Source organism: Convolutriloba macropyga, chromosome 3, assembly GCF_964194025.1.
Source record: "Convolutriloba macropyga chromosome 3, txConMacr16.3, whole genome shotgun sequence".
Lineage (NCBI taxonomy): Eukaryota > Metazoa > Xenacoelomorpha > Acoela > Convolutidae > Convolutriloba > Convolutriloba macropyga.
The window spans coordinates 7924438-7947754 of NC_134470.1; the positions used below are offsets into that span (position 1 = coordinate 7924438).

Sequence of the window (23317 nt, forward strand, 5' to 3'; positions counted from 1 at the left end):
GTTCAAATATTCTAAAATATGTCTGTTGTATTTTTTCTCTGTAATCTTTTTAAGAGTTTTATAAGCACTTTTTGCTTCGAGGAAATTATTTGCTTTATATTCTAATAATGATACGTATGCACTTTGGAATACTATCTAACATATTTAAGCTTCTTTAGTTTTCCGTTCCTAAGTCCAAGTGAGTTTCAGTACTGGGCCAGTATAAATGCAGTTCCTCACCATTACTGAGTCATAGACCGATTCATGTCACGTTTTTTTTTACTTGTCAGCCTTGCGTTCAGTCTGATTTTACAATGGTCAGACTTGGGCCAAGTGTAGAAATAAAGTTCAGTACGAGGATTGAACCCGCGGTCTCCCGCTCCGTTGACCTTTGCCCTTCTGTGCAACCAGAACTGTTGAAATTTTCACTTTTGCGCCGTTAATATACGCTTGAAAGAAGCGAATTTCAAGCGAGGAAGTGAGCAAAATATGTTACATCGGAGACTTGCATTTACAATTAACCCTGCATTTACAATTAACCTTGCATTTACCAATTACAAAAGTACTGATTTACACTTGGATTTTGGTACGGGTTCTTACGAATGCAATCACTAACTATTTTTTTAAAAGAGAAAACCCAGGGCCCAATTTTTACTCAGACTTTGGAAACCAATTTGAAAAAACTTTTGATTACTTTCAGGCTGTCGCAAAAAATTTGCAATGAAATGAAAAATCAAACTGAATATTTCTTTTTACTAGTTTCAAATAGTAAATAAACGAGTTCAAAATTTCAATCCGTTTTTATCTAAAAACTATTCTTTTCTTATTTCGTTTTTCAGAGTTCACTTCAAAAATATCAATAGTTATATTCGATTTGTTTCATTATCTTTAGTTTTGTTCATCATAAGACGTGTTCTAGAGCTTACCTTTGTTAGGGTACTTCCTGAACTGTCTTATGGTTGTCTCAAGAATAATAGTTAATCTTAAGGCTTACCTGACTAACTAAAGTTCTATTCCTCTAGTCTGTTACTCTTCTATCTGAGCTTCAGTAGACGGTGCACGGGCCCCAATGCTACGGTCTAACGTTTATCTCAATACAAAACAAGAGCGGAGTAGAGAGAGAGAAATATACTCTATTATTAAATCAGGATGGTAACTGGTACTGACTAAATTACTTTCTCTTCTGCTGAGAGAGGGTAGATGGGTAAACACATAAAGGGAAAGGAGGATAAAATAATATATCATTTTTATCCAATCAGGAAAGAGTATTTCAGTCTTTCTGAATAAAGTCTTTCAAATATTAAATATTCCTTTTTGGAAGTCATGTCTGACTCCATCTTTCCGGGGTTTAGAGTTGTTTTGAAAGTCTTCCAATCGAATATAGTAGAATATGGTTTATTAATTTCTCTGTAGTCTCTCTGAAGGATTTTCTTTCTTTTTTGATTGTGTTGCTTGAAGATCGGCTCGTCTGTGAGTCGATTCCGAAACATCGGTTACCCAAAGAGCAAAGAGTGAACATCAACAACCACAAAAGTATCTATTCCACCACCACACTATCCAGTGGGCGGAGATCCCTCTGGGTAGGCCCGTCGTTGATGTTGTAGGTGTCCTGATGTCCGGCATCGACTTACCTGACTTACCTGGTTTGCTTGGTTTGTTAGTTGTTAGTTGTTAAGAATCGTTTTTAGATTCACTACATGTTCTAATACGTAGTATCCCTTCCGGTTGGAAAGAAAACTTAGAGATGTATGTTATATGTTTATGTGTTAATTGTTATTTAACAAGTTATGGTTTTGAGAGTGACATAAAGGAGAGTATGTCAACGAAATGGCTAATAACGTGTTTGTTTTCAGTGACATGTGATTTGTCGGCCATGCTGGTCAATTTTGTTATATGAGTTGAACATATAGCAATCAATGCTCCTGTTTGAAGTCATGAGTTATTCTAATGGTATTAATTCTTACAATTGTTTTGTCATACTTCTACGATTGCCCTTCTGTGAGTTGTTACTGAGGAAACGTTTTTCGTGTCTGTAAGAGTGTGAAAATGCTGCTTATCACTTTGGTATATTGTTTCGTTAAACTCTAGTCTCTTATGAATTTTTTAAAGGCTTACAGATCTCGCTTATAGTAGTTTGTAATGGGTATGCGCACGGATGACAATTTCCTAGTCCTAATTAACAGTTTCATTTTCATGAATTAATGGAACGTCTCTGTCTGCGCGCTTACGATCTAAGGATCGACGTTTCCCGAGATCTGAATACTGTTTTCTATGTGAATTGTTACAATGATATCGGATTGTTAGTTGTTACTGTAGCTATCATCGTATAGTAGCTATTTGAATTACATATAGTTCATGTATTTTGTTTTGTCACTTTTACAAATTTGCATGTGAAAATTTCGATTTGAATGAAAATTCTGTTCTCTTTTGTTTTTATTCTGACTGTTTCGTATATGTTACTCTAGTTTAGATTTAAACTTTGTTATGAATAATAAATTTGTAATGTACTTTTTGTATGGTTAAATTGGAAGTTGTATTAAGGTATTCAATATGTTATAATCTGTTTTATGAGTAAATGTCATGTCCTATAGTATTGTGTTACTCACAGTGTTGTTAACATGGCTTATGAGTCATTTATTCAAATGTTATGCACATTATTCATGCACATTATTCATGTAGTTTGTTTGTTCTGTTTTTATTTTATTTGCCTATTTGCTTTATTTACAAAATTGCATGTGTGTTGCATATAACTAACTATGGAGAAATCTTTGCATATTTACATATACAGTTTTATAAAGTAGGTTAAGTTTGTATCTAAAAAAATAAAAACTTGTTTTTGGCTTTAAACTTTTTATTTCAAACTGGTGAACATTAAGTATGAGAAATGGATATGGAAAATAACATAAGAGGAGAGGTATGTTCCATAGTCAGGGGTAAAATCCAGAATCATGAATTTACAAATTTATTTAAATATTTGGAAGAATTTGTTTGAAATGATAAAGATTTACAAACATATGCAAGGATTACAAACATAGTTTGGCGATGTTACAGTTTGTTGTATTTTGTGCGTCAGTTCGTTAAATACTGAGACGTTGAATTGTTACTTGTTACAATGATAGCGTTACTATAGCTTCTGCGTTTGTTTCGGATGGTTACTCCTTTCACAGTAATGATTATATTCTTTCAAGAAGTATTCGTCTTTTGAGAGATAGTATCCAAGTAAGTTAACGATTTCCTGTAAGGGGGTTTCTGTTATTGATGCTTGTAAGGCATTGCAAATTTCTCTTTCTGTATCTGGAATCTTTCGTTCGTTATTAAAGTTTAGGCGGTTTGTAATTGCCCTATTTGTTACGCTCCCTGTGAGGTGATATACATGGTACTCCTCACAAGGTTCGATTGCTTCCAGAGGTACCATGAGCGGTCGCTCTGGTGCGTCCTTTGGCTGGAACACGTAGTAGTTCTTAATTGGGTCAAAGTTTCTCAATGTTCCAATAGTATAATTCCATTTTAATTTGTAGCTGTAATTTAGGAAATATGGTGATGTCAATTGGTCATTGATATGGACGTAGCTTTTAGATTCTGTATGTTGTTTGTCTTTAAGGAATGTATAGTATATCAGATTGTGAATTAATTTCTTCTCATGTACTCTATAATTGTTACTTTGAACGTCCTTTGGTGTAGGGTGGAGGAAGTTAAAACTCAGCTGAAAAATCTGGTGTTGCTGTGTAAAGACGCTGTACGCGGATAGATCTTGAGAGGCTTTTGCCACTAAAAGATCAAAGTTACAGTCTACTGGTAATCGAAACTCATAATCGTAGTCGTACAGGAAACGTTCCGTAAGACTGTAGAATTGTTTTAGCTTAGGGTATTGAGATTGGTGTATTTTATCTCTACCCATATTTTTCGTGCTTCTTTTTACAGTATTTGTATTTTCCGACGGGAGTGGTGGAAAAAATTCTGATACACGGTCTTTCAGTGTATGTAATGGTGCCATAAAGAAGTTATAGGATCGAGAATCAAATGGCATTTCTGCCCAATTTCGGTACGAGAGGAGTGGATTGTAGTTCATTCCGTGAGGGTTACTAAGATTTTTTGGATCCTTGTTTTGGAACCAAATCGTCTCCATGACCGTCTCGGTCGGGGTCTGTTCGTTTGTTGATTGATGAAAGAACGATTTTCTGTTATTAGAGCGGGGTGTCACCGCATATGGAAATCTTAGATTGTTAGTGGTTGGGATTGTTGTTCTCGTGAATAAACGTTGTCTAACATTGTTCTGTGTGTGTGGTTGATCAATTATGTAGTTATCTGATGGTGGGGGTGGACGTACTGGCGGGGGGTAATTTGGTAGGGGTGGTGACATATATGTGTCACTACTGTTGTGGTTATAGTTTTGTCGTGGTCTTGTGTTTTGATAGCTATGTGCAGCTATATTTGTTCCTTGTTCTGATATGTTGTTAATATTATTGTTACTAGTATCAAAAGATTGAAGATTTCGTCTATTACCAAATTTGTTTTGTATCTTTCGTGCTATTTCTTGTGGTGTCTGCACGATTTGTGTTTCATTTTCCAGTTCGACTCTGAATGTTTTGATTTTCTCGTCATCTGTGATCATATTGGTTTCAGTTTGTGTTCCACAGTCAGATGCACAGTCCCGAATAGTCCCGGGGCTGGATCTGCCTGATTCACAACTCAACTCTCCTTCTTCCACTTCGTAGGAGAATGGCGAGTCTGATTTGTATGGCGAGTCGTACTCCATGTTAGATGCCATAGTTGAATGCTAAAACTCAAATACGATTAGTTTAGTCTGAATTATATCTTCGATTTATTATATGCTTGTTATAATAAAAATTGTTACACATTCTGATCTCGTTTTTGTATAGTTTTTGTATGGTAGGTCGTTAGTATATTAAATACTTATGAGTAGTTTGTTTTAGTCTTATTGTTCTTTATGAATGGATAAGTTTTTTTTTTTTTTTTAAGAAAAAATCAAAAATAAAATGGTAAAGTAAAAAATTTGGCAAGTAATGGCGGGTGATTAGGTAATGTTAGTTGTTACTAAAGGGAATTGTTTGTTTTTAGATTTCGTATGTATCAGCCGAATGAGTATCGTAGTATGTGACTTCATTTGTATGTGGCTGATCATTTTTAAGAATATCTAGGCTGTAGCTACGATTTTGCATTTTGTTATTTGTTAGTTTTAATTGGTTGAAATCTATTGGCGGCGGGTTCTGTAATTCTAAAAGTCTGGAAGTTGGTATTAGTTTATGTTGATTATGTTGATTATTTGATGGTTTAGGAATTTCATACGGTGTCGGTTGTGTTATAGGTGATTCGTATGAATAGGGTTTAATTTGCATGTGCGATTGTTCTATATTAGGTGCGCTTGGAATTGGTATTGGGATTGGTACAGGTGGTAGACTACTCAAGCGTTGGTACGCTGGAGGTGGTGTTATAAGTTGTGGTGGTATTGGTGGTAGTGGTTGGGTTTTATTTTCATTTATTGTTGTTAATGTTTCCATTTTGAATTGTTCTGTTTTGTGTTTTCTTTCTGGTAGTGGTGGTGCTTGTTTCTTTGTTGGTGACTCTAATGTACGTAGTTGTAAACCATGTTCTGTCCTGCGTATAGTAGTGTTATAGTGTTTGTAGTTCGTATCCACATAATGTTCTGTCGGTTTATCTCTACGAGTTAATGTTGGTATTTCTGTTGAATGTCGTCTGAAATGTTGAATATGTATTCGTGAATTATTATGTCCTTTACTGTAATGTGAATTGTTATCATCATTACTATTGTCGTTATTATTGTCGTAATCATCTTCTTGTATTTGTGCAACTAGTTGGGTTAGTGTTTGTGAGAATATTCCAAAAATTCCTGTTAATAATATTTTTGTTATACTTGCTTGTTTCCCAATCGCTTTATGTATTGCAAAAGCGTTGTAGAATTTTATAATTAGGTTTGTTACAAATAATATCATGCTCATCATCGCATAGATGATAGCCATTTTTTCAAGTATGTACCATGGCCAACCAAAGATAGATAGTATCTGATCTTTCAGCCATGCTGCGTCGAAAATTTCCTTCCAGTTTACACTTGGTTGATCAATCTGAAAATTATATCCATTTATGTTCAAGTCTTTTAACCATTTAAGTGAATGTTCATAATTTTTATATGTTTGTAATAATCCTAATTGTTCTAATTCGAGTAGCTTTTGTGCGTTAGCAGATTGTGCTTCTTGAAGCGGTTTTTCGCGATCTCTCATATATTCGTGTAGTAAATCTCTTTTTCGTTCTTGTATTAATTGTTCTTTGCTAAATATTCCACTTTCAATGAGGCTTGCTTTGCTGAACATGTTATCAAGTACTATTTCTTCCGGTGATATTGTTTCTAATATTGTTTCTACTTTTATTGGATACGGTGTCAATCTGTATCTTACTGTTCCTTCTGTGTCTATTGAGATCAGTTGATCGAAATTACTATGTGAACATGGAACTGTTTTCGCCCAAAGGTATGTTTGTCGTGTTAGTTGATGAACGTATTGTACTCTATTTTTGTATAGTATTGGTATTTTGTCGTAACATTCACGTGTTTGTGGTACGCATAGTGGTGATGATTTCTTTGCACATTTGTACATTTTCATCACATTGACTCCTTCTTGTTTCACAAATATGGATCTATCTCCTGTAAGGATGTATCCTAATAGTGGTGTATTCTTTTGTACTTGTGTTAGTGTCAATTGTCGAATATTGCGAGTTTGTTCGCATATTTGTGAATAAAATTCTATTGCTTGGAGACTAATGCGTGAATATATATTACTCATATAGAGGTCCATTTTTATTTGTAGATGTGTGTTCTCGTTTACAAAACCGTAATAATAATTTTGATGTTCTTCGTCTTCGTATCTTGTGTATGCATTTGACATAATTTGTTGTGGTTTTATTTTTATAAATTTTTCTTCTTCAAATTTGTCTTCTTTTCTTGTTACTTTAAGTCCTGTATGCATATCAAAACCATATTCGTATATTATATAAATATCATCGTATTCTGTTTTATGTAACGGTTGTGGTGATCCACATTCCCGTTCAACTAATGGGTAGATTTCAAATCTTGTTGCTATTGAGGATGTATCATTAAATTTTACTTTTTGATGTACGTCTGGTTTTTGTACTGATGACCATTCCGCGTTTGTTTCTATCCAATATCGTTCCTGATACTTAACCATATATGCATCAAACCGAATAAGTTCGAATAGTTGGCAATGTGTTTGGGGTTCCCAAATGATTGTTGCTTTTGTAAAGGGTGTTGGTAAACATTCTCCCTTGTGGAGATCACATGGTAGTTTTGTTCCCATATATGATATGTCTTTTGTATCCAGGTTTAGTATTAATGAGACTTCTTTTATCTCTAGAGTCCAGTCTAAAATGTCAATTCTATTTTGTTTTTTGACTCCTGATAGGCAGTTTGATTGTGCATTTTTGATTTCATTCGGTACCCACATTGGATTTGTATAATCATATACCAATCTTCCATATGGTGGTACCATAGGGGTGTCTACATTGAATTGTATATTTCCTTGTACGTTTTCTAGTCTTTTTTGTAATGGTGGGTTTGATAAGTAATTGAATGAGATGTTATGCCTTGTTGGCCTGTATTTTGTATTTTTAAGCAAGTTAATTCTGGCGAGTTCGTTACGAACTTCGTCTGGGTCCAAGATTTTCGTTCTTCGTGCATCTGATACATAATAGCTCGGTCTGTTTGCTCTAATGTAATGAGTGTGTTGTGAACACCATTCTACTTTTTCTTTGATTGTTCCTGTAACAGCATATGCTTTAATTTCTACAGCTTGTGCTTTTGATAATAATTGAACTTCTGTTTTTGTCATTTCTAAGTCCAATGGTTTAAATTTACATGTGCTGATTTTGTTCAGTTCGTAGTATTTTACGTTTGTTATTTCTTCTGCGTCACAGTCGTAGTGTTCGATAAAAATGTCTTGAGGTCCTACTGCTGATCCATTAATGTTTTGTCCTTTCAATTCAACGTAATCTCCTTTTGTCTGTCGTTTGTTTCTTTTATTGTTTAGTTGGAATTTTTCCAAAATACTGTCTGTTAATTGTTCTCTGTAAAATTTCCAATTTCGTGTCCATTTATCTATGTCTATTTCCCACATATGTTCGTAATCTGTACTATTTTTGAATTCTTTTAAGTCTGGTGATGTATACTTTGATGGTAATTCGTATATTTCCGTTTCAAATTTTGTGTTGTTATTAAATACATGATCCATTAACTTGTTAAAGTTATCTTGGTCGGTTACATTTATGTTATTTGTTTTTGTTTTGTTTTTCTTTTGGAAATTCTCTATATGTTTTTCTATACGTTCTTGTATGTGTTCTTTAATTTGTTCTCTGATATTTTGTTTTGTTTTATATCTTGATCTTATTTCTGTGTCTATTTTCATATAGATAAATAATGTTATTAGTAATAATATTAATATTATGGATTTTAATTGAAGCGGCATGTGTATGATAGTCCTGTGTGGGGATTATAGAATGTTGCAAATCCTAAAGTTTGTTTTGTGTATCGATCGAATTTGTAGATGAAATCGATGCAAACAAATGGTGCTGGTATCGTTGTTGTTACAATAGATGGTGTGGTCGCGTGAAATGGATGGTTAAATATGGTGTCGTATTTTATTGTAGTATTGAATTTTAGTTCTAGAGATGGTGTTGCTAGAACTTCAAGTGCTGAATTTCGTTGGCGATGTGTTAAGTTTAAGGTATTTGTAAGTCTACTTCTTGACCAATTTGTGAGAGTATCTCCAAGATTAGTTGGTCCGTATAGTGGTGGAGGTGGATTCCAGGTTTTATGATCTAATGGAAAAAGATATGTATGATCATTAGTTCTACTTAAAGTAGGTGGATTTGGATTGAGTACGGGTGTTGCTCTAGTTCTTCCAGGGTGTGTAGATGATAATCTTATTTCTGGTATAAATGAAGTAGGTGATAATGCTCTATGTTGTGGTGGTTGTAGGGAATTTGCTATTTCTATTCGTGGTACGCTGATAGATGTATTTGTTAATGAGGATGTTCTTGGTGTTCTTCGTGGTGTTGAACTTGTACTTGCTGATTGTTGCGGTGATGTTGCTGACCAAAGTGAGCTATTTGGTGATTGTATTGGTTGTACACGGAAGTGTTCTTGTACAAAATTGAAATCTTGTCTTTGTTGTGTTGTTGGCGGTAAAAATGGGTTAGCTCGAAGTTCTGATGTTGTGGGTGTTGGTATAGTATGAACGCTTGACTGGCTTGGTGACGCGATACTAAAGTTTGATAATGTTGGTGTACCTATTCGACTTGGTGGTTCTGTTTGTTCTGCTTCTAAAGGTCTTATTATATTTGATTCTATATCAGTTGATCCGTATGATACTAATGTAGAGTCTTGTGTAGGAAATGATAATGATGCTCTACGTCTACCTCTTAGTAGATGTCGTGTATCTGTTCTTGCTCGTCTTACTGTATATGGGTTTTCGTTTTCGGGGTTTGTTTCTTCTATTTCTGGTGATGTGGGTATATTTGTTAAGTCTGTTACTTCGTTGTGATGTGGTCTTTCTGGGTGATTGTTACTATTATTATTATTTGATGAAGCAATTTTTGCTGTTTTTAGATAATTTCAGGCTCCAGAACTTGGTCCGGGTGGTGGATGTTGTATGTACGGTGGGGCTAGTATAACTACTGGTATTAATTCTTGTTCTGGTTGGTGTGTTTGAGCTCCTAGGTTTGTAATCCAAATTTCGTTAGTTGTTAGTCTAATATTTAGTTGATATATGACAATGTTACCATGTAATGGTGATGTGTTGGGGAATCCAATTTGGAGGTAGAACTTTTGTGTATGTAATGTATGATATATCGATTCTTCAATGTCTGGGTTGGTATCAATTTTTATGGGTTTACAAAATATTCTATTAGTCCTAAGCACGTACGTACGAAGAAGTATATTATAATTGCAATTTTTATAAATTTAAATATTTCTAATTCGACAATATCTATGTTTGTTTTACATATGTGGTAAATATCGGGGTGGGTTTCATGCATCGGGTTATTGTACTGGTGGGCTTGCATATACAACTCGGCGGTTGCGTATAACTTCGCTTATTGTTATAATAGCTAAATATGTCGATATTACTACAATGCAAGGTACTAGGAGTATTGTTAGGAAGAATATTACTTTAGATAGTATAAAGTAGATTGTGATTAAGGATTCGTTGAAATCTATTTTTGAAACTGATAAATAAAATGTGTAACTTTGTTATTAATTATGTAAATGTGAGGTGTAATGCTGCACTGAGAAGTGACAGTTATTTGCTCAATTGTAACTGACACTTAACCGTGCCGCACTACAGATATTATTATACTGTATTTATCTGTAGATTACTATGACGATTACTGGTATCATATCTGAAAGTTTGTGTGGCAATATATTTCTTAAAATTTTTCTCTTTGGTTTTGTTTTTAAGACGTGTTTTTATCGTCTATGAGTGTTATGGCGTCTTTTTTACACACAACTATAAAAACTGTTTTTAGTTTGTTAAGGTCAATACATTGGTCTGTTTGGATCTGTTGTTTCAGTAAGTTATACTCTGTGATTGTTTCGTTACAAATGGTTATTTATTTTAGTAGTTCAAAATGTTTTTCTCCCCAAAATAGTTTTACTTCTTGTCCGCTTTCTGTTTTTCCTTCAATAATAAATAAACAATCTTTATCCGAGAATTGACAAAGTGTTGTTCTTATACTATCGTTATCAAAATGAATGTGGTTTCCAAATGAGTAATCTAATTTTGCAAAATTTTCTCTTTGGACTTGTATTTTTATACAAAACTGTTTCGTGTTCAAAGAGTTGAAAAACTCTGACACTTTTATCATTGGTGGTTTTTCATCACTGTGGTGACTGTAGTGATGGATTAGTCTTTGGTAGAAGAAGTTCAAATAGTTTAATGAATAGTTAAAAGGATTCAGCTTACCTGGTGTTGTTGAATTGTTGAATGAAAAGGATAAATGACCGACTTGCGACAAATATGGAAAAAGTTATGAAAGAAGTTATGAAGTGATTCAAAATTTGTTTAGTTATTAGAATTTCTTTTTTGAATTTCTTTGAGATATATGAATTTCTTTTTTAAGATAGAATATTTTTAGTCTTAAGACTAAATTTTGTATTTGTGGTTTAGAATTTTCAGCTTAGCTGAGTTTTTTCGCAAATTTTTCAGATTTTTGAACAAGTTTAACGGTTGTGGTTTGTGCGAGGCAAAATCAGAATTGTGATTTTTACTTTCTTTTCGAAGGCTCTCTATAATGTTGGTGACATTTTTATATCTTCCGTTTTTCATTTCTTGGATTTTAAGTTGTCAATTTCAGTAATTACTGGGTCCAATTATGGTGTTAGTTTCCTCGTTTGATGAATTGGACTTTCCTCTGATTGTTCCGATGCTCTTTGTTCTCGAGATTTTTGTTTTCCTTGTAATTGGTATGTTGACATTTGTTTGATGGTTAGATGGTATACTTTCAGCATGGTATGTTAATTCTTTCTTGGTGCCAATTATATGGTATCAATAGAGTTAGTCTGCTGTTTTTATGTCAATTATGCCATGTCTTTTTTCTGAAGTAATCTCTGTCATCATTAGGAGGGTTAGTTAACGATGGTTAGTGGCGCTAGCGGGTGATGGTTAGTGGTGCCAGTTATTATCAATCAGCTTGGTACTTTTTGTTCTAATTAGCTATATGGTATGTCTGTCTGTTGTATGCCTTTGATGGTGCAACTCTGCAGATGGTGCAACTCTGCAGATTTTAATTATTGACGTAGTTGAAATGTTTATTTCATCTACTAATGATCTTGGTAAGACCTGTCTTGTTTAATCACCATTGTGTTAGGTGAAAATGTTAATTGGTTTACCATTTATGTTTTGTTACTAATTGCGTCTGCATAGAGACCGTTTGTCTCTGACGTTTGTTGTTTAAGATATTGTCAATTTGGGAAGTTTTTCCTTGTAATTGGTTTTAGTTTTAGTTTGAGTTACTAATGAGGTATAGTAATGATGTATATGACGTCCGTTTCTTTGTTAATACGGAAGATGGTGTCTTTACTAATGATGTCTGTGACATTTTAGTTATTGACGTCCATTAAATAATAACGTCCGTATTTTCACTAATGAGTTGTATGATGTCCGCATTTTGCACTAATTAGGTGAATAACGTCCGTTTTTCACTAATGAGGTATATGACGTGTTAGTGAATGACGTATATGTAAAGTTTTTGCAAATTTGTTTGTAAAAGTGTGCAAAACGTTCATACTATCGAAGATATCTTAGTCGAAATGTGTAAATGTATTATGAGTTTGATTTGGTTAATATATATATATATATGTTCGAATGTAATGAAATAGAAATGTTTATTTATGTTTTAGATCTGATCTTCGGTGATTATGAGGTGTTGGATATGGAATGGTGGAATGGTGGAGATTCTGTGTTTCTGTCATTATTTTGCATGGAGGAAGTTATTCTTAATAATATTATTCGCATTCGTTATAGCTGAGAATTGTTATATGCGTATTCGGCTTATTCGTTTATTCGTCTGACTGACACATTATTGAAGTTGTTCCGCATGTTTATTCTTGTTATTTTGTACTTATTATTTTGTAACTTCCGCTTTGTCGTTTACGCAGTTATTATGCCACGGTGTACATTAATTGTTTTTGTACTGTTATTCTAATTAGTTCTGTTTCCTTATTTTCATTGTTTTTCTATGTAGTTAGTCATCTTTGTTGCCCTTATTATTCCGTAAATGGATTATTCTGAATTGTTAACAGCTTCGAAATATCTATTCCATTTCGAGAGTGTTTACGTTATTATAACACTCTTGATCTTTGATCCTTTGTTCTTTGTTTCTTTATTATGTTTTGTTCTTTTGTTTATTGTAAATATCAATCTTCACATACTGTCTATTCCAGTTTCAAGCTTTGGAACATCAAAAATATACTCTTTGTTATTTGAATTATTTTGTTATTTGTTTTCTTGTTTACATGAGAAATTACCCTTGTTAATCTTCATTTTGAGGTTTCGTGGGCTACTATCAATTACCAATTTGTTTTAGTATATCCTTTATGGATACTTTTTATGGATACTTTGTTTATTTGTTTATTTGTTTTATTGATGGAGATCTTCGGTGGTGGTGTGTGTTGGAGACGTGTGTTTGACATCTTCGGTGGAGATGTGTGTTGTCAGTTCTGAGTACAGACGCTTGAGTACAGATATTCAGTTGGTAAACGTTGACAGTTTCATCCTAATTTGTGTATTTTCTCTTTTTGTCTTTTATAAATGTTTATCCCTGTTACTAAAAGGTGTTAACGGTTGGGTAACATAACATTTGTTAAAATCATAATTTTGGGTCTTGCATCAAATGAGATGTAAAAGTTAAATTGCATTGGTATTGTCTGATTTCTCTATGGGTTAGAGGTTAGGTGGATTTGAGCACCTTTTAGTAGTGTTCTTTATATTTCTGTTCTGTTTGTTATTCATATTGTTTGTGTACTTTTTAATTTATATGTTCTTTTTTATGTTTTGATTTTATGGGGGGGGGGGGGGGTTATGACACACAAGGTTCGGGTTAGGGGGGGAGGTGTGTCTTGTATAAATACTGAACATATGAAACATAGTATGAAAATGTTGGACATAAAGTGTAGGAGTACTGAACACTATTGAGGTGTTGTATTGGATGAAGGGAATACTTTATAACTAGTTTGTGTTAAAATAGCCGTGTTAGTATATTAGTTGTTGAGTGGATAGTATTTCCACTTTAGGTTGTTACACTAGCTATTGAGGAGTAACAAACTGTATACTTTAAATGGAGGTAGTACTTTAATGGCATTAGTACTATTATTATTATTATCATAATTATTATTATTAGTATTAATTATTATTTATAGTAAAATTTACTGAAAAAGTTGGGGAATTGTTATTTTCCTCTTTCGAAGATTATAACTATGAGATTGTGTGATCTCATCAGGCGGTGTATATCGTTTTGATGTTGTTTGGGTATTGGGTTGTTTTAGCGTTGGGATTTCTTTCGTTAATAAGTAATTTTGTAATTCTAATTTAATATGTTTTTCTTTCGGAAAGTATGGTACAATATGATTTCTATGTATTGTAATGTGTTTATTAGTATTGTCCTTCAGTATGTATGTTGTTTCTGTGGGTTTATCAATAATTAAATATGGTCCTGTTTTTAGAGGTATTAATTTCTTTGATACTCCGTCAATCTGTTGTTGATTTGTGATCAAGACGAATGTGTTTTTATCAAGTGGTTTCGCTGTTCTGAACCTTGAATTTAATTCATCAGTTAACTTTTTTCTATTTCTTAATATTTTTGTTATTGTTTGGTATGTGTCATTATAATGTTTTTCTTTGTCAAGAAACCATTTTGCGAACGTTCCGTTTTGTAGTTTTGCTATTTTTGGGTGACTGAATTGCTTATCTAAGTGAGTATGTGCGGGTTGTGTTTTGCATGCGCTTGTTCTTGTTGGGTTACAGTTTCCCATCTCGTCTGTAGTTGTTCCAAGTTTAATCTTTGTTGGTTTTCTTGGTTTTTGATTGAAAACAACTTCATAAGGGGACATGCCTAATCTTGTCTGGTATTGCGTATTATATGCATACGGAAAGAATTTTGCTTTTCTAGACCAGTTTTGGTACTTTTCGTTGAGTAATGTTCTGATAAATTGTCCAATTATTCTATTAGTTCCTTCCACTAATCCGTTTGTCCAGGGTGCATATGTTGTGCTTGGTTTAAATTTGATTTCAAAGTAAATTACAAAGGTGTGTTAATTCTGTATTTATATATTCCGATCCGTTATCGGAACGAATTTCTTCGGGTAGTCCGAATTTCATAAACCAATGTTCAAATAATGCTGTAACTGCATAGTGTGCATTGTTCTGAGGCGCACACATTATTGTTACGTAATGCGAGAATGCGTCGACTATTACAAAGATAAAATTATTTCCTTCAGATGTAGGATGTATTGGACCTTTTGTGTCTATCATGATCATTTCATTAAAGTATGTTTTTGTAGGTGCTAATTGTTCTTGCTTACTTTTTGTTTTTGTGTTAGCGAAAACTTTGTTTGTTTGACATTGTATGCAGTCTGCGATCAGTATCTTGATCCACGTTGTTAAGTTTGGGAAGTAGTATTTTTCCATTATGTTTCTTTTTGTTTTTTCAAGTCCCGTGTGACCAACTGTATCCACGCAATGGTTTTCGTAAAAAACACATAATAGTAATGTTAGTGGTAAACAGATTCTTTGTATTGTTTGTTTTTTTATTCGAATAATCATTTTCATTATGTTAGTTTTTTCGTCAATTGTGATTGATTTAAACTTTCTGTAATACGCGAATAGTCCTTTGTTTCCGCGTATGTCCATTGTTACTGAATGTGGTTTATTGTTATTTTTTTTCCACATTTTGACTTTATGAAGTACTGGATCTATTATTTGCGTTTCTTTAATCAACTCTTCTGTTACTTTTGTTTTTTCATATAAATAAATAAAAAATATCTGTTATTTTTGCATGTTCGAAATTTTGTTCTTGTTTTACATTGTTGATTAATCTAAGATAGTCATGGTCATGATGAGTTATGTATGGTCCTTTTTGGTTTTTCTCTATGATTAAGTCATCTTTTTCAACAATTGGTGATTGCCAGTTTTTTGTTTTTGGTTTATATTTCGGTACTAAATTTGTTTTTGATTCGGTATTATATTTTTCATATGATATTGGATGGTATTCGTTTTTATCAATGTTAATTTCAAAGTAGTTGTTATGTATATTGGCTAGAACTGGATAATGTGTTGTGTCTTTGTTATCGTTGTTTGTATTGTTGCAAATACTGTATTTGCATTCGAGGTTATTTGCAAATGGTGTTTTTGCAAAGAAGAATTTTATGTTTTCAGGTATTTCCACTGTAATATCAAGTGTTTTTGTAAAATGTTCTTCATCTATTGTTCTACTGAGTAGGTCTGGTAGAGCTAGGTTTTTTCCCTCAGTCCATATAATATGTAAGTTAGGAAATTTCATTAGTATTAATTGAAATCTGTAAACTCTGTGGTTTGGTTTATTCTTTTGTGTAAAAAGGTAAATGATTGGCTTGTGATCTGTAAATAAAATAATTGGGTGATTTGAACCTGTTAATAAGAATTCGTATTCTGTGAGTGCGAAAATAATCGCTGAACATTCTCTAATTAGTGTAGATAGTCTCATTTCAATCGGTGTGAAAAGTCTAGAATTTGCTGATATTAATCGCATTTTCTTTTCAGTTGGATGTTGTTGTAGTAATGCTGCTCCAATGCCTGTGTTGGACGAATCTGTTATAATGTAAAATGGTTTTGTTGTATCTGGTATTGTTAATTCTAGGTTATGTGTTATTGTTTTTTTCATTTGTTCAAATATTTTTTGATGTTCTTTAGTCCATTTGAAATCATTTTCTTTGTGTAATAGATTGTATAATGGTTGTAATATTGGTTGCATTCCATAGACGTATTTGGCTAAAAAATTTATTGTTCCGAGGTATCGTTGTAAAGTTTTCATACTTGTTGGAGGTTCCAGTTTTTGGAATCCATCAATTCGTGATGTAAGTGGTTTTACTTTTTTGTCTTCGATAATGTGACCTAAGAATTTTACTTTCTTTAACATGAAGTATGTTTTATCGGGTGCTGCTTTGAGATTTCCTTTAAGCAGTACTTTGTGATATTCGATTAGTGTTTCAAACATGTGGTCATAAGAATTTGTTTGTATAAAGATATCGTCTACATAAGTGATAACTGTTCCTTTTCTGATCAAAGTGTAAAGGAAATGTGTTAAAATTGAAGCGAATGCTGCTGGTCCGATTGATATTCCGTAGAATAATCTTTTAAAACAATATTGTTCGTTTCCAATTGTGAAATGTGTATATCTCATCGATTCTTCGTCTAATGGTATTTGGTTATATGCACTATTAAGATCTGCTGTTGTGAATATTGTTCCGTTTATTCTTGTTAAAGCTACATCAACTGGTTCAATTGGCCAGTTGCACTTTGATTCATCTATCATGCTGTTTAAATATCTTGCGTCTAATACAATCTTTAAAGATTCTCCTTTTCTTAGTATTATTACCGGATTTGTGAATGTATTTCCTGTTGATAGTTGTTCTTTATTTACAGGTGCAATTATGTCATATTTTTTGAGAACATCTAATAGTTTTTGTATTCGTTCTCGGAGATGTATAGGTACTTTACTTATTCTTTGTTTTTTGAATATTGCATCTTTTTTTATTGGTAAGTTCAATTTTACTTTTGTTTTTCCTACGTCAAATTTTGTTGTTGCGTAGACTTGTTTATAGTCTAATATGATTTTTACTACTTTTTCAAATTCTTCTTGTGTTAAGTGTGAATGTTGAAAATCAAACATTTTTATGAATTCTTTTTCTTGTTCTGAATATTTGTTAATGTTAAATTTGCATTTGAAGTTTGGTTTTCTTTCAAATGTTGCGACTTGTTCAATAGTTTCGTTTTCTTGTATGTTTAATATTTCATCGATATCGTTTTCATTTTCGTATGTCAGATGGTATAGTGCTTGGAATAAGTCGATAGAGTTTGTTTGGTATAGTTCGTTATCTTGTTTTTTGAAGCTAATATTTCTGTTCATGAAACCAATGAGTCCTGTATTTATTGTTATTCGGTGTCTATTTTTGTTGATCAATAGTATGTCCATAAAGTATTCTTCGTCTGAGGAAAAATCCTTTATGTCTGCAAATGATACGTTATGATATTTGTTTATTGGTTCGAAATAGAATCTCGATTTCTGTATTGTTTTATCATTTGAGTATTTCATTTGTTCAAATATTGGTATTGGGAATGTTATACTTTTTTGTTGATTTGGTTCTATATAGATTGTTCCTCTATTAATAATTGTGTATAATCGAGAGTAGTAAGGATAACCTTTAGTTCTGTTCATGTAGAATATTATATCGTTGTCTAAATTTGTATTTGTATTTAGTGTTAGTTTGTTGGTATTAACATTTATCGTCTCGATATATTCTTTGAAGAATGGTGTACCTAGTATATTATGATTGCATTGTGTCACATAGAAGTGAATGCAAAAATTGTTTTGTGGTTTGTTTCTATTGTTAGAAAATCTGTCTGGTGTTAAATTCAGTGTTACTGTTCCGAATGTGTCTATTTTTGTATTATTTGCAGCTGTTAGTGTTTTGCTTGCTTTGTCTAAGATCATTTCTGGGTTATTGTATTTGATTTCATTCCATGTATCTTCATTTAGTAGGTTTAATGTTGCACCTGAATCTAATAGAAAATCTATTTCTAACATAGGTTTTTGTTTTGTAAAGTCTTGTTCAAATTTCTGATATTGATACATTGGTAATATCTATGTTGGGTTGCTTTCTAATGTATTTATTACAGTATTGCATGTATCTTCATTGGCATTGTAAAATTTATCTAGTATTTCTTGATCTTCGTCTGAGGACTCTGATGTGTACTCATATTCGTCGATTCCTGGTGGATCGTTATTTGATTTTTCTTGTTCTACGCTATTTATTCTGTTTTTGCTATTGTTGTTTCCATCATTTCTCCGTTCTTTTGAATAATGTCTGTTATTTTGTTCTCGTTGGGATGAGTATCCTCTATTATCTCTACTATTGTTATTTGAATGATTTCTATTGTTACTATTAGAACGTTGTCTATAGTTATCGTTTCTATTTGAATCTCTACTGTTGTATCTTTGTCGATTATTATTATTATTGTTTTTGTTACTATTATAAGGTGATTGTTGTCTTGAATTATTTCTGTCATTGTATCTTGAATTTGATCTGTTATTATTATTATTATTGTATTTGTTATAGCTGTTGCTTCTATGATAGCTGTTGCTTCTGTTTCTATTGTAGTTCTTCCTGTTATAACTAGTACTTCTGTTATTATAATTATTTGATCTTTGATATCCTTGATTGTTTCTACTATCTCTGGAATTTCTATTATGGTAGTTATTTCTTGAATGTGATCTGTATGGTGTCCGACTTCTGGAGTTGTTATATATTGGTGATGTCAGTGGTAGTTGTCTGCCATTGACATTATTTGAGTCAATTCTTCTATTTGGTAAGTTTTGGTTGTTTCTCATGTGACTGTAAAATGATCTTTCTTTCGGTCTTGTAACATTATCTCGGCGTGGTCTCTTGAAACATCTTCCCTTTGTGTGTCCATGTGAGCTACAATAACTACAAAACAGTGCAAACTTTGGTCTTCCTTTAAAATTCTTTTTGTCATATGTATTGTTAATTCCGTTTAGAACATTGCATATTGTTCCTTCGAATTGTTCTAAGTCGTTTTGATTAAGTTCATTTATATTATTACAGGCTATATTCATTTGTTTCAGATCTTCATTGATATTTGTTGTACTCTGGTTTACTTCATATAATCTTTTGTGATTATTAGTTATTGTTCTTGTTAGGTCCATTTGGTCTATTTTCTCTACTAATGTTTTGAATGGCATTTCTGGTTCTCGTGGAGTTTGTTTGTGGTTTGCATGTTTCTTTAATGCTGCGTTTTTTAATTCGTTGTCTAAACACCTTATGAACGTTTGGTTCATAACACTATTTCTGTAATCTTCTGTGTATAGAGAATAAGCAGTTTTGACAAGAGTTTCTATTCTTAATGCTAATGATCTTAGTGATTCGTTTGTATGTTTTTGTAATTGTTGTAATATGATTTTTGCTTGTTGTTTTGATTTTTCCGAATCAAACATATCTGAAAATTCTTTGCAAAATGTTTCCCAATCTAATTTTGTTTCACTTGGAAGTGTCGAATACCATTTTTGTGCAGGTCCCTGTAAAGTATGTAGTATTAACGCTGCTCTTTTTACTTTCCATTGGTGATGTCCTGGTTTATTTACCGGTTCAATGCCACTGCTGAATATCATAGCAGCGACAATGCTATTTAAATATTCTTCAACAGTATATGCTGGATCTGTTCCATCGAATGGTCTTATTGTTGTTGGTACTGAACCACTGCTAATGTTTTGTTCAATTTGAGGGTCTTCGTTTATGCTCATTGATGTTAGTTGTTTATAAAATGGTAAAGGTGGTTCTACTACTGTTGTTTCCCTTTCTTCTGTTGTGATTGAATTTGTTCTTCTATTTTGATTTCCTTGTTGTTGATTACTATGTCTATCAGTATTTTGTATGTTTTCATTTGTTGTATGTTCATGGTTTCTGTTATGAAAAGGATTTTCTTGATTTCTGTTATGTAATGGATGTTCGTATTCCGTTCTATAGTTATTTTGTCCTTGTAGGTTGTCAAGAGTTCTATCCAATTTATTGATTACCATTTCTAGTGCTTCTTCTTGTCTTTTTTCCATATTTCGGCTCATTCGTTGATATTTTTCTTCTAGGTTATTTATTAATTTATTAGTATGTTTTGTTACTGTTTGTGTAATTTCGTTTTTTAATTCTTCATAATTATATTGTTGTTGTTCCCAATTTTGTTCTTGGTCACTATATTTGTTATCTACCGAGTTGATGTACATTCTGTTGCTATTAATTTCGTCTTTGTTTTGGTATTTTCGTCTGTTTTGGTTTACCGATGGTGGAAATTGATTGTCAGATCTAATTTCTCTTTCATCTGAATCAGAATTGTCTACATCTTCTATTGTATTATTGTTGTTTCCGAACAAATTTGATGTTAATAGTTTATCAGGTTTTATTGTTGATTTTTGTTTTACCTGTGAATTGTTGTTCAGTTGTATATCTTTTGGTGTTGACGTTGATGTTGAACTTTTTGTTATATTAAATGATGATGATCCTGTTTGTCCTTGATTCAGTATTTTCACGTAATTTTCTATTCCTTCAATGAAATTAATACTGTCTGAACTCATCTGTAAAGTGCTTTCAAAATTTTCTGAACAGTATTCTTTATCCCAAATATTTTTGAGTTCATCACAGAGATATCCTATTTCGTCAGGATATGTCTCTCCGAACTGTATTCGTTTTTCGTTTATATGTTCAAAATTGTCTAACCAAAAGAGAAAAGTAAATTCAGATACTATTTTTATGATATCTATTGATGCTGTTTTTATTTCTGGTTTTAGTTCTATTATTTTTGTCAGCCAATTATTATAGTTTTTGATGTCACATCTTAATCTCTCATTCACAGACTGTACCTGTTGACGACTTTCATTGAGATATCCACTTGTATTTCTTATTGTGTTATATGTTGTGGATGTTATTGCTGTTAGTTTTGTTCTATCTTGTGATTCTTCATGTCTTTTTAAAAATATTTTTAGCATTTCCGATAATGTTGTTTCATTTTGGAAATTAAAATATGTTCTTCTGTTGTTATTTTCATTTGTTAATACAAATGTATAGTTTCTGTTGTATCTATCACTATTCAGTAGTATTACTGGTAGATAGTGTGTCAAATGGTTGCGGTTGATTTTTATTTGTTGTATATGATCTGTCTCTTTGAAGAGGTTTCTCTTCAAATTTAATATCATTCTGTAAATTAATTCTATATTTTCTTGTGGACAATCATTTGCGATAACAAAAGGTGTTAGTTCGTTATTATTGTTTGATTGTGTATCAAATTTGGAAGCCATTTGTTATTCTTTGAATTTTAATCCGTTCTGTTTTTCTAACAATAGTATTTGTTATATCCCTCAGAAATTATAATTGTTTACCCAATTTAGTTCAGTACTGGTCGCACCAGATAAGACGTGTTCTAGAGCTTACCTTTGTTAGGGTACTTCCTGAACTGTCTTATGGTTGTCTCAAGAATAATAGTTAATCTTAAGGCTTACCTGACTAACTAAAGTTCTATTCCTCTAGTCTGTTACTCTTCTATCTGAGCTTCAGTAGACGGTGCACGGGCCCCAATGCTACGGTCTAACGTTTATCTCAATACAAAACAAGAGCGGAGTAGAGAGAGAGAAATATACTCTATTATTAAATCATGATGGTAACTGGTACTGACTAAATTACTTTCTCTTCTGCTGAGAGAGGGTAGATGGGTAAACACATAAAGGGAAAGGAGGATAAAATAATATATCATTTTTATCCAATCAGGAAAGAGTATTTCAGTCTTTCTGAATAAAGTCTTTCAAATATTAAATATTCCTTTTTGGAAGTCATGTCTGACTCCAATCACTATTTCACCATTCATTTTGTTGATCCTTTATTGTTTTTTACTCTTCAATCTTTTTGTTGCATGACATATGCTATGTAACGAAAGGATAAGATCACACTATTACCGAGATTTAAAAAAAATTCTGGAAACTTGAAAATAAAAGCTTTTTCGTAAATATGCAAGACATTACGTTCCTATTTTTCATGCGATGAGGATTCGCAGTAAAATTTTTGGTCTAATCGTTCAAATGTTTTGTTATATGTAGTATTTTGCATTTTGGTGGGTATCTATTGTAGCAAATTGACACAAATTTCATTAATTAGCTGATCAATTGTTGTTCAACTTTTTTTAATCAATATTTAGGCAGCTTTTTCTTTGTGATCAACTTTAAAATCTAATAATAAGAAATACAGTGTACTTTTACTTGGTACTGCTTTGACATCTAAAATTAATTTTGCTGGAAACAAAATTCAAGATATATTCTCTTGCACTCAAATCATAAAACTGTTTTTTCATATGCCAACAAGAAAACAAAATAAATTTCTAAATGGATGCAAGAATTTTTTCTGTATGTTTTTCGATATTTTAAAAGATGGTAAAATTTTTGCCAAAATGCTTTGTATTTTGTCGGAAATCTTGCGTTTGCCTAAAATGGTTATCACAGCAGAAAAAGATTACACTGTGAATCTTGCAAGAGATACACTGTGATTTTTTTTAGTTCTCTTGCCACTTTTCCTTGCTTCTCATTTTGAAACGATTTGTCTGAAGAGATAAAAATTAATTGTAGGTGCGCTAATCTATAAACAAAACTTTTCGTTTTTTCATCATTTTCAAGTTTTTAGCAAATTTTTGAAACAACTCACACAAAAGCGAATTTTGTGTGAGTTGTTTTGGTGAGAACTTTATGATGAGTGAGGTTCGCCTCAACTAAAACAAGAGATAAAAACAGAAAATTTAACCATATGAAGGAAGCATTCGTTGTTAAAGGATGGATCAAATCTTGTTAGATGCCAGCAATCAGCTCCCAGTGGATATTAGTTTTCTTGGCCGATCAAAGTTTGCGGACAAAGAAGTTTCAACTTTCACGGAAAAACTGATCCGCATTGCAGTTCAACGATCAGATGAAAAGCTCTTGGGTATTTCCTATATAATAA

The 23317-nt window shown here is 32.4% G+C and overlaps 2 protein-coding genes across 2 annotated transcripts in view; one reads left to right on the forward strand and one right to left on the reverse strand.

Annotated features, from left to right (window-relative positions):
• The window catches only part of LOC142335904 (uncharacterized), a 534872-nt gene that overhangs the window by 196831 nt on the left and 314724 nt on the right, over nt 1-23317 (reverse strand). The window lies entirely within an intron of this gene.
• The window catches only part of LOC142335901 (uncharacterized), an 84957-nt gene that overhangs the window by 16637 nt on the left and 45003 nt on the right, over nt 1-23317 (forward strand). The window contains exon 3 of the mRNA XM_075384262.1: nt 23151-23299. Coding sequence (XP_075240377.1) covers nt 23151-23299 — 149 coding nt within the window. The remainder of the gene's footprint in view (nt 1-23150; nt 23300-23317) is intronic.